Here is a 15,296-nt window from a genome sequence, read left to right as displayed (position 1 = left end):
CTTGGTGCTCTCTGAGCGTGGTGCTTTTCTTGCAGACGTTTCCTGACCCAACTAGGGAACGTCATCAGTGTTAGAAGGGAATGGAGTTTGTGGAAAGGAAAAGGAAGAGAAAGGAGGAGGAATAGAGGGAGGGAAGGAAGGAAGGAAGGAAGGAAGGAAGGAAGGAAGGAAGGAAGGAAGGAAGGAAGGAAGGAAGGAAATGAGGGTCCTTGATACTCTGAGCTTGCCTGTTTTCTTGCAGACATTTCATGACCCAACTAGGTAGCCTCATCAGCGCAAGGGGGCACCTTCCACATTTGGCACTGCAGAGTCTTCCTCATTCTGGACGCCACCAACCTTCTTGAGGTTCTCCTCATCCCAAAGCGAGGAGACAATCCCACCCGTGGTCTTCTTGCAGAGGTCTACAAGTCGAAGGGTGGTGGTGGTTAAAGCACGGCTGGTCTTCAGAAGGCGGTCCAAGGAAACCCTATGCCCATAATATCCTTGAAGGGGATGGAGCAGCCCCCCAGGGGTGGTCCTGAAGGCACAGACCCTTCCCCTTCTTTCTACCAACCACGGCGGATTGACAGCCCCTCCCCCCAAGCCGAGCCATTGAAAGCCCCCCCCCTAAAAGTCGGAGTCCAGGTCCACCAACTCGGCGTCCATCAGGTTTGTCCGGGAATGGATGGGGGGCAACCCACCCCACCTGCCCAGAGGCGGCTGCACCCCATAGGCATCACTGCCCAGGAACAAAGCAGCTGAGCTCCTGGGGGCAGTGGGGAAGGCAGCCCCCCGAAAATGCGAGGGCTGCCGTCCGGGGACCAGCCACGTTCCACGTTCCGGTCCGGTTTCCTCGGGACCCCCGAGATCGGGACAAAAGGGGTGGTTGATGAGATCTGGTGGGTTGTCGCGCCTGCAGCTGCCGGGGGGCCGTCGGCCCAGAGGGTGGTCCGGCTGCTGGGGGTGTCGGGGTCTCCAGTCGGGGGCCGCTCGAGGCAAAAGGACGTCGTCCAAAGCCTGGGCTTGCTCTGGGCTGGCGACGAAACACTTGGCCTTGGGGAGCCGGGGCAGGTGTGGGACAGAGCTGGGGACCCCCGGGGCGAAGTAATTCGGGGTGCAGGTCTCAGCTGCCGGCCCGGAGGGGTTGACCCCCTTCTTCTTCCTGTGCTTCTTCTTCTTCCGGGTCGATTTCTTGGCCCGCCTGGAGGAAAACTCGCCTTCCATCAGCCAGTGACTGGCCCTCTCCTCGGGGGGCACTGAAAAGGGAGGGGGAGAGGGCCGTTATTCCACAGGGAAAGCACCTCCAGATTCCCAGAGGATGATTGGCAGCTGTCAGCACACCGCTAGGTTTCATTTTGGGACGGATCAGAAGGGGACAGATTGACATTTTGCATTTACACTGGGGTGCACTTTGTACTACACTGAGTCCCTGCCTACATGGCCACAACTGAAACCCACATAATAATAATAATAATAATAATAATGAAACCCACATCATAATAATAATAATAATAATAATGATGATGATGATGATGATGATGATGATGATGATAATAACGATAATAATAACAACGATGTTGTTGTAAGGGATCTTGGAGGTCATCTAGTCCAACACCCTACACTTTCCCGTTGTTAACTGAGCCCCACATTTCTGCGGCTAAGTGAGACCAAGCCGGGGGGGGGGGGGGGGGGGGGGGGGGGGGGGGGGGGGGGAGCCGGGAGTTGCCGAGGGAGTTTTTGCCCCGTTTTACGACCTTTCTCGCCGTAGCTGTGAAGCAAATCGCCGCGGTTGTTAAGTTAATACCACGGTTGTAAAGTGAAGCTGGCTTCCCCATCAGAAAGTCACAAAAGGGTTGCCAAGCATCTGAATTGTGGTCGTTAAATCGAGGATTATCTCTGAACATTTAATTTTCATTCCACCCTGGTATAAAGTAAATCAAATTTAGTTTTTGTCCAGGCGTTGCCTATTTGCAGAGATAAAAGCGCTCTCTCTGTCTCTCTCCTTTCTCTCTCTTCTCTCTCTCTCTCCTCTCTTCTCTCTTTCTCCTCTCTCTCTTCTCTCTCTCTCCTCTTTCTCTCTCTGTCTCTCTTCTCTCTTTCTCTCTCCTCTCTCTCTCCTGTCTCTCTTCTCTTTGTCTCTCTCTTTCTCTCCTGTCTCTCTCTCCTGTCTTTCTTCTCTCCCTCCTGTCTCTCTTCTCTCTTTCTCTCTCCTCTCTCCTCTCTCTCTCCTCTCTCTCTTCTCTTTGTCTCTCTTTCTCTCCTGTCTCTCTCTCCTTTCTCTTTCTTCTCTCTCTCCTTCCTCTCTCTCTCCTGTCTTTCTTCTCTCTCTCCTCTCTTCTCTCCTCTTTCTCTCCTGTCTCCTCTCTTTCTCTATCTCTCTCCTCTCTCCTGTCTCTCTCTCCTCTTTCTCTCTCCTCTTCTCTTTCTCTCTGTCTCTCTTTTCTCTCCTCTTTCTGTCTCTCTCCTCTCTTCTCTCTTTCTCTCTTCTCTCTCCTCTTTCTCTCTCTCCTTTCTTTCTTCTCTCTCCTTTCTCTCTCTCCTGTCTTTCTTCTCTCTTCTTTCTCTCGTCTCCTCTTTCTCTATCTCTCTTCTCTCCTGTCTCTCTCCTCCTCTTTCTCTCTCCTGTCTCCTCTCTCTTCTTTCTCTCTTCTCTCTCCTCTCTCTCCTCTTTCTCTGTCTCCTCTTTCTGTCTCTCTTTTCTCTCCTCTCTCTCCTCTTCTCTCCTCTCTCTCCTCTTTCTCTCTCTCCTGTCTCTCTTCTCTCTCTCCTCTCTTCTCTCTCTCCTGTCTCTCTCCTCCCTCCCTCCCTCCCTCCCTCTCTCTCTCTCACACACACATCTGGATGGCACATTTTTGCCCTCTCCCCTGAAGAAAGCAAAGGGACATGTCCCTCTCCCCATCACCCAACTTTCCAGGCCAGGAGCGTGTATGACAGGTGGACTATCTTGCATTTCCTGCGTCTGGCCAACAGCTGGCAGCAGTGAGTCAAGATAGAATTGACACCCCCCCCCCCCCATGGATGGAACACCATGAGATGTCCAAGAAGGTCATTTTCCAATGGCCTTCAGGCTCTTTCACAGCCCAGCCTGACTTCCTGCCCATCCAACCTGGACGAGAACCATTACCTGGCGTGGCGACCGGTGTGACCGAGACGTCCTGAGAGAGAATGGCGCCTCTCCTGGCCACCATCTTGGTCACATGTTGCGCCCAAGCCGAGGACATGTCTCCCGACGGCTCGCTGAGATCAAACGCCAAACCAGCTGGACGGAGGAACAAATATATTTTCCACCAGTTATCAACAGTGAGCTGTAAATTTTCATCGCGGTTAATCTACTAAAAGGAAGTGCGCTTTGCTTTCTGTTTATTATAACCCCCCCTCCCTTCAGCACTGGTGACGTTCCCTAGTTGGGTCATGAAATGTCTGCAAGAAAACCCACCCAGCTCAAGAGAGAATCAAGAGCCCCAGAGTTGTTGTCGTCTTCCTCCTCTTCCTCCCCCACCAAACCCCCCTCCCTTCTAGCACTGATGATGGTACCTAGCTGGGTCATGAAACGTCTGCAAGAAAACAGCCAAGCTCAGAGACCACCCAATTCTTGCTCCTCCTCCTCCTCCCCTCCCAGCACTGATGATGTTACCTAGCTGGGTCATGAAACGTCTGTAAGGAGACCACCAAACTCAAAGAGCACCAAGGAACCCACAGTTTTTCCCTTCCTTCCTTCCTCCCTTCCTTTCCTTCCTCCCTTCCTTTCCTTCCTCTTCACTCCCTTCTAACACTGGTGATGTTACCTAGTTGGGTCATGAAACGTCTGCAAGAAAAGCACCAAGCTCAGAGAGCATCAAGGACCCCACATTCTCTCTCTCTCCCTTCCTTCCTTCCTTCCTTCCTTCCTTCCTTCCTTCCTTCCTTCCCTCCCTCTTAAATCCCCCTCCTTTCTTGCACTGATGTTACTCACTTGGGTCATGAAACGTCTGCAAGAAAACAACCAAGCTCAGAGAGCACTAGGGACCCCTACAGTCCTTCCTCCTCTTCCTCCTCCTCCTCTCTCTGCATACCCCACTCCCTTCTAGTCCTGATGATGTTATCTAGTTGGGTCATGAAACGTCTGCCAGAAAACAACCGAGCTCAGAGAGCACCAGGGACCCCACAGTCCTTGTCCTTCTTCTCCTTCCTTCCTTCCTTCCTTCCTTCCTTCCTTCCTTCCCCTTCTCCTTTCCACTCCCTTCTAGCACTGATGATGTTCCCTAGTTGGGTCTTGAAATGTCTGCAAGAAAGCCACCCAGCACCAAGGACCCCACAGTTCTTCTCCTTCCTTCCTTCCTTCCTTCCTTCCTTCCTTCCTTCCTTCCTTCCTTCCTTCCCCTTCTCCTTTCCACTCCCTTCTAGCACTGATGATGTTCCCTAGTTGGGTCTTGAAATGTCTGCAAGAAAGCCACCCAGCACCAAGGACCCCACAGTTCTTCTCCTTCCTTCCTTCCTTCCTTCCTTCCTTCCTTCCTTCCTTCCTTCCTTCCTTCCTTCCTTCCTTCCTTCCTTCCACTCCCTTCTAGCCCTGATGCTGTTACCTAGTTGGGTCATGAAATGTCTGCAAGAAAACTACCAAGCTCAGAGAGCACCAAGGACCCCCCAGTTCTTCTCCTCCTCCCCTTCTCCTCCTGCTCCTCTCTACAATCCCCACGCCTTCTACCGCTTTTGATGTTCCCTAGCTGGGGTCATGAAACGTCTGCCACAAAACCACCCAGCTCAGAGAGCATCCCGGACCCCACAATCCTCCTCCTCCTCCTCGCAACCCCCCCTCCCTTCCAGCCCTGATGACGTTCCCTAGTTGGGTCACGAAACGCCTGCCAGGAAACCACCCCAACCTCCCAGAGCCCCAGCCCCTCTCCCCCTCCCTCCCTCCCCCAGGACAAGCCCCCTCCCCTCCCCTCCTCCTCCCAGCACGTACCGACCGGCCCCTCATGCGAGACGGTGCGCAGGCTGAAGGAGAGCTCCTGCTGGGGGTTCTGCCGCAGCTCCTTCCGCCGGGAGAAGGCCTTGGCGATCATCCTGCTCTTCTTCAGCCGTTTCGGCTCGTTGCTGCTCTGGCCGGTCAGCCTGGGGGAGAAGAGGGCGTCAGCGGCCTCCTGCCTGACCCGGAGCCCTCGGGCAGAGGGGCGTGGGACCCTGCCCGCGGCTGCATTGTGTGGGAAGAGGGCTGTCCCCATCTTGTAACGCTTGTTATTTTAAGCCTCTCGCCCTCTTTGCCGCTTGCAACCATTTGCAACCTGGCCCCGGGGGTGTGTGATTTCAATCAGACTAGAGCTGGAAGGGACCTTGGGAGGTCATCTAGTCCAGGGCTTTTCAACCTTTTCACCCATTGTACCACTTTTAGGATATGGCAACATCCGAGTACCACCAGTCGCCTAGCAAGGTGTCAAAAAACTTGATGACCCCCCCCCCAAAAAAAGGGGAAAAGTGATAAAGTACAGGTAGTCCTCGACTTACAACAGTTCACTTAGTGACTGTTTGAAGTTACAATGGCACTGAAAAAAGTGCCTCCCAAGCCACAGCTGAGCAAGACGCCTGCCTGCCCGCCCGGCCGCGCTCTTCCTCCTGTCCGAGGTTTTCATGGTTGTGAGCATTTCTGTTGAGGATTGGCAGAGGAGGTGGGGTGGGGTTTTTTTGGTTTTTATTCCCCCCCCCCCGTCTGCTGGGTGGTTGCAGCAAGTTTTGGTCACTTCGGCGCTTCTTCTGGGCTCAGCAGAAGCGCCAGGATCAACGACGAGCTCCAGCTGGATCCTGGCGCTGATCCTGGGGCTTCCGCTGAGCCCTGACAGCCCTGCAGCTCCAGCCGTCTCTTGCTCGGGGTTGTGCGGTGCTGCCACCGGTTCAGCTCATTCCCCTCCCCTGCTACCCCTTTTCTAGGAGGGTCGCGTACCACCTGCCAGGTGCCAATGTACCACAGGTGGTACCCGTACCACTGGTTGAAAAGCCCTGATCTAGTCCAGCCCCCTGCTCCAGCAGGAGACCCTGTGCCATTTCAGGCCATTTCACCCTGTGCCTCCTGATCCAAAAGGGAAAATATGGCCGTGAAAGTGTCCCATTTCCCCACGGAAGAGCAAACGACAAGAGTTTTGCGACGACCCTGGAACACACCGCAACTTCCAAAGTGGGGTGGGGGGCGGCGACAAGAGCCCCGCAGGACGCAAAAGCATCCTGTGCAAGCCGGCCCCGCCTTACAACGGTTCATTTGGGGACCGACTCAGGACCGTTTCTCACGCTTGCGGCCCTCGCGGCCTCCCCGTGCTCACCTGACCCGAATTCGGACGCTTGGCAACCGCCTCGTCTTTGTGACGGTTTGCAGAGTCTTGGGGTCACGGGACTCCCCCACTTTGGCGGCCTTCCGACAAGCGAAGTCCGTGGGGCAGGCCGGAGTCACTTAACAAGTGTGTTGCTAACTAATCAACTGCAGTGATTCACTTAAGAACTGAGGTACGAATGGTCGAAAAAAGGAGATAGAGGAGAAGGAGGAAGAGGAGGAGGAGGAGAAGAAACAGTAGGAAGTAGAAAAAGAAGAGAAGGTGAAGGAGAGGAGGAGGAGAAGTGGAGGAAGAACTGAAGGAGAAGGAAAGAAGAAAGGAAAAGGAGGAGGAGGAGAAGTGGAGGAAGGACTGAAAGGGAAGGAAAGAAGACGCAAGGAAAAGGAGGAAGAGGAGGAGGAAGGACTGAAGGGGAAATAAAGAAGCAAAAAGGAGGAGGAGGAGGAGAAGTGGAGGAAGGACTGAAGGGGAAGGAAAGAAGAAGCAAAGAGGAGGAGGAGGAGAAGGAGGAGAACAAGAAGAAGGAGAAGAAGGAAGAGGAGGAACTGGAAAAAGGAGAAGGAAAGAAGAAAGGAAAAGGAAGAGAAGTGGAGGAAGGACTGAAGGGGAAGGAAAGAAGAAGCGAGGAGGAGGAGGAGGAGGAGAACAAGAAGAAGGAGAAGAAGGAAGAGGAGGAATTGGAAAACGGAGAAGGAGAGAAGAAAGGAAGAGGAGGAGAAGTGGAGGAAGGACTGAAGGGGAAGCAAAGAAGAAGCGAGGAGGAGGAGAAGGAGGAGGAGAACAAGGAGAAGGAGAAGAAAGGAGGGAAGAATAAACTAGAAGGAAGTAGAGGAAGGGAGAAACAGCAAGGAAAACCGACGCAAGAACAAGGAGAAGCGTCGGTAATGGCAGAGGAGAAAAGAAAGAAACGGAAGAGGGAGAAAAGGGACAAAAAAAAGAGCAAGAACGAGGGCTAACTCCAAATGGCCGCTAAACGGACGGCTGTAACTCAAGGACCACCTGTACGTTGTTGGCGCTTGACAAGAGCACCTTCTGCGTCGTGGACTAGGAGGACCCCTCAATTCCAGCCCCTCCCAGCATGTGGCACCCCTGCACCCCCTCCCTCCTTCCTACCTGCCCCAGGTGCGCTTCCAGATGAGCAGGGTGGCCTTGGTCCAGACCCAGGTGCTCATGGAGATGCCCGTCCCAAACATGGCGAAGAGGTTGATCTTCTCCACCAGAAGGCTGGGACGGTTCTTGATCCCACAATCCGGGATCGGCTTCTTGGTCTGCGTGGCGATGGTCACGTTGGCCTCGCACCTGCGGCAGGTAAGAGGGGGGGGGTGAGAAACGGCAGAGGGGGGACGGGTTGAGGAACCCCACCTAATAAACAGAAGTACAAGCCGGACCTCAACTCACCACTATTGGTTTAGGGCAGGGGTATAGGCAACCTTGGCTCTTTTATGACTTGGGGACTTCAACTCCCAGAATTCCTCAGCCAGCCTCCATTTTGTTTGTTAGATTTAAGGCAGGGGTCTTCAAACTTGGCCCTTTTATGACTTGGGGACTTCAACTCCCAGAATTCCTCAGCCAGCCTCCATTTTGTTTGTTAGATTTAAGACAGGGGTCTTCCAACTTGGCCCTTTGATGACTTGTGGACTTCAACTCCCAGAATTCCTCAGCCAGCCTCCATTTTGTTTGATAGATTTAAGATAGGGGTCTTCAAACTTGACCCTTTTAGGACTTGTGGACTTCAACTCCCAGAATTCCTCAGCCAGCCTCGCGTGCCTGGCTGAGGAATTCTGGGAGTTGAAGTCCACAAGTCCTAAAAGGGCCAAGTTTGAAGACCCCTGGATTAGATGGATTTGTTGTCATAGAAATGGCTAGTTTATACTATTACGGAAAAGTAAAAAATTGAGGTTCAATGTTAATGCTTCCTTCTACTGCAATGGATGTCAACGCCCTCTCTTTCCTTTTCTCCCTCTCCTGCTCACTTTCCTTCCCTCTTTCCCTCCCCACCGTGCCCTATTCTTTGCTTTTGCATTTTTGTATTTTATTCTATAATCTAATCAAACGTTATAAACCTGCAAAAAGAAAAAGAAACAAGTGATCCAGAATGGGGGGGGGGAGAAGAAAAATCTGTTTTATGTCACCAGAATTCAGCCCGAGCAAGACGACGCCTTTGAAAGAAAGCTGGAACCGTTTCTCAAACCCAAGAACGGGATTTCAGCTCCCCGAACCAAGTCGGGCTGCCCATCCTCGTTCAGCAAAGCCATCATTGCTTGATGCTGCTTTCTGGACCCTGACATGGAGGTGGGCCATCGGGCTCTCGGGGGTCCTTCATAGAACAGCCGCCCGGGGAAAAGAGCTCGGTCTGAATGTTCCGGATCCCTTTTTCAGCAATCGGTCATTGAGGGAACCTGGACACGCGTGCGAATCCACGCCAGGCTGCTTAAAACCAGAGCCGCGCGGGCAGCACCTCCCGACTTACAGCACGTATTCTCGGAAGCTGCGTTCCCACTCCGCCTGGTTGAAGAAGTCGTAGAAATGGCAGCCGAAGGTGATGAAGACAAAGCCGAAGGCCAAGAAGCCGAAGATCCCTGGGGATGAAAGGACACCCATCAGAAGGGCTTCCGGTCGTGGGAAGGTCCCGAGAAGCGGTTGCATTCATGAGACAGGCTGATCACCATCGCGGAGAATGATCGTACAACTGTGTTTTATGGGGCGTGCGTCTGTGCAGCAGCACCCTTTCCGAGGCGGTTGTTAATTCAGACCATCGTTCAGTAAACGGCCGTTGAGTGGGTGAGGACTCCCTCTACTTACCGAGGCGTAACATGGTCTCGTTGATCTTGCTGGCCGCTTTCTCACTAAGGAGACCTGGATGGTTGCTTTTGATGGAGAAGAGCGTCATCACTCCTGTGGGAGAGAAGAAGGGGCTTGTTTGGGTCCTTGTGGGACAGAGTTCCCCAGGCTGGAGAGAGGGAAGGGGGGAAAGAATCATTTTCTGTGGGGGGCAGGGAGTGAATGCATCTGTGAACGCGTGCACACACACACATATATGTGTCACATGCATGTACACATCCATAACACACATTTAAACATACTATATACAACATATGTAAAGACCTACACCCTGACATATAAGTAACATGTAAATATTAATCACCGTCCACCTTGAATACATAACGGAAGGAGGGAGCTTTAAAGTTCACGAGGTTAATACTGTATAGAACAGGGGTAGGCAACCTTGGCTCTTTTATGACTGGTGGACTTCAACTCCCAGAATTCCTGAGCCAGCATGGTTCAGCTTGGAAACCTCTCCCTTTCCCCTCAGCGTGGCTGGCTCAGGAATTCTGGGACTTGAAGTCCACGAGTCATATAAGAGCCAAGGTTGCCTACCCCTGGACTAGGCCTGTATTTCTCAACCTTGGCCACTCAGAGATGGGTAGACTTCAACTCCCAGAATTCCTGAGCCAGCATGGGGGAACTATGGCCCCCTCATGACTCGTGGACTTCAACTCCCAGAATTCCTGAGCCAGCATGGGGGAACTAGGGCCCCCTCATGACTGGTGGACTTCAACTCCCAGAATTCCTGAGCCAGCATGGCTCAGCTTGGAAACCTCTCCCTTTCCCCTCAGCACGGCTGGCTCAGGAATTCTGGGAGTTGAAGTCCACGAGTCATAAAAGAGCCAAGGTTGCCTACCCCTGCTCCAGCTAGCCAGGAATTCTGGGAGTTGAAGTCCACCAGTCATAAAAGGGCCAAGGTTGCCTACCGCTGGTCTAGAACAAAGAGGAAAGCAAAGGCAGGATTCCAGAGGGACAGAAGCTCACCTTTGATCAGGAAGTAGCCCCCGATAATTAACACCAGGCCGATGGGGGCCAGGACAAAACCCGCACGGTAGTGGTAGTTTTTGTAGCCCACAAAGCAGATGCCACTAACCGAATCTCCGTCCACCTGGAAGGGTTCGAAAGGAAGAAAAGAGGAACAGCGATCAAAAACTCTCTCGTCTCGTCCAAAAACTCCCTCTAATTATTTTAATCAATCGATAAGGCCTCCCCAACTCACATTCCTGACTCTGGGACGCTTAACGCTTAAAATGGAATAAAAACAGGACAGACCGATGCAGGCCGTCCCACAGGACCCCGGGGGACACGGCGACCGTCGTAAATAGGAATCGGCGGCCAAGCGTTTGAATTTTGATCACGGGACCACGAGGACGCTGCAACGGTGGTTAAGGGTGAAAAATGACCGTTGTCCCTTTTTTTCAGGGCCGTTGCTAACTGCGAATAGTCGCTAAACGAACTGTACATATGTCCCAAATAAAATGAATAACAACGGTGAACCAAGTCACACAGTCGTAAACTAACAAGAACCAGAAACCTCTGTGTTTGTGTGTGTGTGTGTGTGTATGGAGATTCTCCGTCTTCCAGGTGATGGTTGTTTTTTTCAGGAGGCAACTGGACATCCTTACTTTTTCTTTGAAGACATTTCGCTACTTCAACCGTGACTGGATGGTGGGGAATGGGAGGATTTATACTCCTTGCAGAGAGCTGGTCATTTGCATCCTTTTAGACGGTCGTTGAGGCCACTTGGAGGTTTGTCTGTGTCCTCAGGGTCACCTGAGTGGTGCAAATTGGTGTGAAGGGACACAGGGCAGAAAACATCCTGTAGCCAAGAAGGCTCCACACCCATTTGCAACCCTCAGGTGACCCTGAGGACACAGACAAACCTCCAAGTGGCTTCAACGGCTCTCTAAAAAAAGGCAAATGACCAGCTCTCTGCAAGGAGTATAAATCCTTCCATTCCCCCACCAGCCAGTCAGAGCTGAAGAAGCTTCTGGGAAGACAAGCGAAACGTCTTCAAACGAAAAACAAGAAAGTCCAGTTGCCTCCTGAAAAAACACCCTTGACATAAAACCTGTGTCCACAACATGAGGGAGACAGACGGAAACAGAAGGTCCGCCACGGTTCCTCCGTGGGAAGAATTCTAGAATCAAGGCGCCATCGCCGAGAAGGCCCTGCTTCTCGCCCAAAGCTCCCCTGAGCTCAGCCGGCCCCACCCTTACCTGGGCCACCGCCAAGATGGCCACGGTGAGAACGAAGGGGACGGACCAGGTCACCAGGTGGAAGTANGACTTGGGGACTTCAACTCCCAGAATTCCTCAGCCAGCCTCCATTTTGTTTCTTAGATTTAAGACAGGGGTCTTCAAACTTGGCCCTTTTATGACTTGTGGACCTCAACTCCCAGAATTCCTCAGCCAGCCTCCATTTTGTTTGTTAGATTTAAGACAGGGGTCTTCAAACATGGCCCTTTTAGGACTTGTGGACTTCAACTCCCAGAATTCCTCAGCCAGCCTCCATTTTGTTTGTTAGATTTAAGACAGGGGACTTCAAACTTGGCCCTTTTAGGACTTGGGGACTTCAACTCCCAGAATTCCTCAGCCAGCCTCCATTTTGTTTGTTAGATTTAAGACAGGGGTCTTCAAACATGGCCCTTTTAGGACTTGTGGACTTCAACTCCCAGAATTCCTCAGCCAGGCACGCGTGCCTGGCTGAGGAATTCTGGGAGTTGAAGTCCACAAGTCCCAAAAGGGCCAAGTTTGAAGACCCCTGGATTAGATGGATTTGTTGTCATAGAAATGGCTAGTTTATACTATTACGGAAAAGTAAAAAGTTGAGGTTCAATATTAATGCTTCCTTCTACTGCAATGGATGTCAACGCCCTTTCTTTCCTTTTCTCCCTCTCCTGCTCACTTTCCTTCCCTCTTTCCCTCCCCACCGTGCCCTATTCTTTGCTTTTGCATTTTTGTATTTTATTCTATAATCTAATCAAACGTTATAAAACTGCAAAAAGAAAAAGAAACAAGTGATCCAGAATGGGGGGGGGGAGAAGAAAAATCTGTTTTATGTCACCAGAATTCAGCCCGAGCAAGACGACGCCTTTGAAAGAAAGCTGGAACCGTTTCTCAAACCCAAGAACGGGATTTCAGCTCCCCGAACCAAGTCGGGCTGCCCATCCTCGTTCAGCAAAGCCATCATTGCTTGATGCTGCTTTCTGGACCCTGGCATGGAGGTGGGCCATCGGGGGTCCTTCATAGAACAGCCGCCCGGGGAAAAGAGCTCGGTCTGAAAGTTCCGGATCCCTTTTTCAGCAATCGGTCATCGAGGGAACCTGGACACGCGTGCGAATCCACGCCGGGCTGCTTAAAACCAGAGCCGCGTGGGCAGCACCTCCCGACTTACAGCACGTATTCTCGGAAGCTGCGTTCCCACTCCGCCTGGTTGAAGAAGTCGTAGAAATGGCAGCCGAAGGTGATGAAGACAAAGCCGAAGGCCAAGAAGCCAAAGATCCCTGGGGACGAAAGGACACCCATCAGAAGGGATTCCAGTCGTGGGAAGGTCCCGAGAAGCGGCTGCATTCATGAGACAGGCTGATCACCATCGCGGAGAATGATCGTACAACCGTGTTTTATGGGCCGTGCGTCTGTGCAGCAGCACCCTTTCCGAGGCAGTTGTTAATTCAGACCATGGTTAAATAAACAGCCGCTGAGCGGGTGAGGACTTACTCCACTTACCGAGGCGTAACATGGTCTCGTTGATCTTGCTGGCCGCTTTCTCACTAAGGAGACCTGGATGGTTGCTTTTGATGGAGAAGAGCGTCATCACTCCTGCGGGAGAGAAGAAGGGGCTTGTTTGGGTCCTTGTGGGACAGAGTTCCCCAGGCTGGAGAGAGGGGAGGGGGGAAAGGATCATTTTCTGTGGGGGGCAGGGAGTGAATGCATCCGTGAGCGCATGCACACACACAAATACCTGTTGCACATGCATGTACACATACACAACACACATTTAAACATACTATATACAACATATGTAAAGACCTACACCCTGACATATAAGTAACATGTAAATATTAATCACCGTCCACCTTGAATACATAATGGAAGGAGGGCTCTTTTATGACTGGTGGACTTCAACTCCCAGAATTCCTGAGCCAGCATGGCTCAGCTTGGAAACCTCTCCCTTTCCCCTCAGCGTGGCTGGCTCAGGAATTCTGGGAGTTGAAGTCCACCAGTCATAAAAGAGCCAAGGTTGCCTACCCCTGGTCTAGGAGGGTCACCGTTTAGAACAGGAGGCCTCAGGACAGGGATAGGCAACCTTGGCTCTTTTATGACTCGTGGACTTCAAGTCCCAGAATTCCTTAGCCAGCATGGTTCAGCTTGGAAACCTCTCCCTTTCCCCTCAGCGTGGCTGGCTAAGGAATTCTGGGACTTGAAGTCCACAAGTCATATAAGAGCCAAGGTTGCCTACCCCTGGACTAGGCCTGTATTTCTCAACCTTGGCCACTCAGAGATGGGTAGACTTCAACTCCCAGAATTCCTCATCCAGCATGGGGGAACTATGTCCCCCTCATGACTTGCGGACTTCAACTCCCAGAATTCCTGAGCCAGCATGGGGGAACTATGGCCCCCTCATGACTTGCGGACTTCAACTCCCAGAATTCCTGAGCCAGCATGGCTACAATGGAAACCTCTCCCTTTCCCCTCAGCATGGCTGGCTAAGGAATTCTGGGAGTTGAAGTCCACGAGTCATAAAAGAGCCAAGGTTGCCTACCCCTGCCCCAGCTAGCCAGGAATTCTGGGAGTTGAAGTCCACCAGTCATAAAAGGGGCAAGGTTGCCTACCGCTGGTCTAGAACAAAGAGGAAAGCAAAGGCAGGATTCCAGAGGGACAGAAGCTCACCTTTGATCAGGAAGTAGCCCCCGATAATTAACACCAGGCCGATGGGGGCCAGGACAAACCCGGCACGGTAGTGGTAGTTTTTGTAGCCCACAAAGCAGATGCCACTAACCGAATCTCCGTCCACCTGGAAGGGTTCGAAAGGAAGAAAAGAGGAACAGCGATCAAAAACTCTCTCGTCTCGTCCAAAAACTCCCTCTAATTATTTTAACCAATCGATAAGGCCTCCCCAACTCACATTCCTGACTCTGGGACGCTTAACGCTTAACATGGAATAAAAACAGGACAGACCGATGCAGGCCGTCCCACAGGACCCCGGGGGACACGGCGACCGTCGTAAATAGGAATCGGCGGCCAAGCGTTTGAATTTTGATCACGGGACCACGAGGACGCTGCAACGGTGGTTAAGGGTGAAAAATGACCGTTGTCCCTTTTTTTCAGGGCCGTTGCTAACTGCGAATAGTCGCTAAACGAACTGTACATATGTCACAAATAAAATGAATAACAACGGTGAACCAAGTCACACAGTCGTAAACAAGAACCAGAAACCTGTGTGTGTGTGTGTGTGTGTGTGTGTGTGTGTATGGAGATTCTCCGTCTTCCAGGTGATGGTTGTTTTTTTCAGGAGGCAACTGGACTTCCTTACTTTTTCTTTGAAGACATTTCGCTACTTCAACCGTGACTGGATGGTGGGGAATGGGAGGATTTATACTCCTTGCAGACAGTTGGTCATTTGCATCCTTTTGGACGGTCGTTGAGGCCACTTGGAGGTTTGTCTGTGTCCTCAGGGTCAGCTGAGTGGTGCAAATGGGTGTGAAGGGACACAGGGCAGAAAACATCCTGTAGCCAAGAAGGCTCCACACCCATTTGCACCCCTCAGGTGACCCTGAGGACACAGACAAACCTCCAAGTGGCTTCAACGGCTCTCTAAAAAAAGGCAAATGACCAGCTCTCTGCAAGGAGTATAAATCCTTCTATTTCCCCACCAGCCGGTCAGAGCTGAAGAAGCTTCTGGGAAGACAAGCGAAACGTCTTCAAACGAAAAACAAGAAAGTCCAGTTGCCTCCTGAAAAAACACCCTTGACATAAAACCTGTGTCCACAACACGAGGGAGACAGACGGAAACAGAAGGTCCGCCACGGTTCCTCCGTGGGAAGAATTCTAGAATCAAGGCGCCATCGCCGAGAAGGCCCTGCTTCTCGCCCAAAGCTCCCCTGAGCTCAGCCGGCCCCACCCTTACCTGGGCCACCGCCAAGATGGCCACGGTGAGAACGAAGGGGACGGACCAGGTCACCAGGTGGAAGTA

At 52.0% G+C, this 15,296-nt stretch overlaps 1 protein-coding gene across 1 annotated transcript in view; it reads right to left on the bottom strand.

The window, feature by feature from the left end:
* Positions 1 to 606: 606 nt before the first annotated feature.
* The window catches only part of SMO (smoothened, frizzled class receptor), a 21,639-nt gene continuing 6,949 nt past the window's right edge, over positions 607 to 15,296 (bottom strand). Inside the window, exons 6-16 of the mRNA XM_015825840.1 lie at positions 13,994 to 14,117; positions 12,830 to 12,922; positions 12,503 to 12,606; positions 11,321 to 11,389; positions 10,086 to 10,209; positions 9,078 to 9,170; positions 8,746 to 8,854; positions 7,389 to 7,574; positions 4,922 to 5,070; positions 3,104 to 3,238; positions 607 to 1,235 (exon numbers count right to left, since the gene is read on the bottom strand). Coding sequence (XP_015681326.1) covers positions 607 to 1,235; positions 3,104 to 3,238; positions 4,922 to 5,070; positions 7,389 to 7,574; positions 8,746 to 8,854; positions 9,078 to 9,170; positions 10,086 to 10,209; positions 11,321 to 11,389; positions 12,503 to 12,606; positions 12,830 to 12,922; positions 13,994 to 14,117 — 1,815 coding nt within the window. The remainder of the gene's footprint in view (positions 1,236 to 3,103; positions 3,239 to 4,921; positions 5,071 to 7,388; positions 7,575 to 8,745; positions 8,855 to 9,077; positions 9,171 to 10,085; positions 10,210 to 11,320; positions 11,390 to 12,502; positions 12,607 to 12,829; positions 12,923 to 13,993; positions 14,118 to 15,296) is intronic.

This window comes from Protobothrops mucrosquamatus, unplaced genomic scaffold (assembly GCF_001527695.2).
Source record: "Protobothrops mucrosquamatus isolate PMUCROS unplaced genomic scaffold, P.Mucros_1.0 scaffold2833, whole genome shotgun sequence".
Taxonomy (NCBI): Eukaryota; Metazoa; Chordata; class Lepidosauria; order Squamata; family Viperidae; genus Protobothrops; species Protobothrops mucrosquamatus.
Note: the sequence above shows the minus strand (reverse complement) of the source record. Positions and strands in the feature narration are given on the sequence as shown.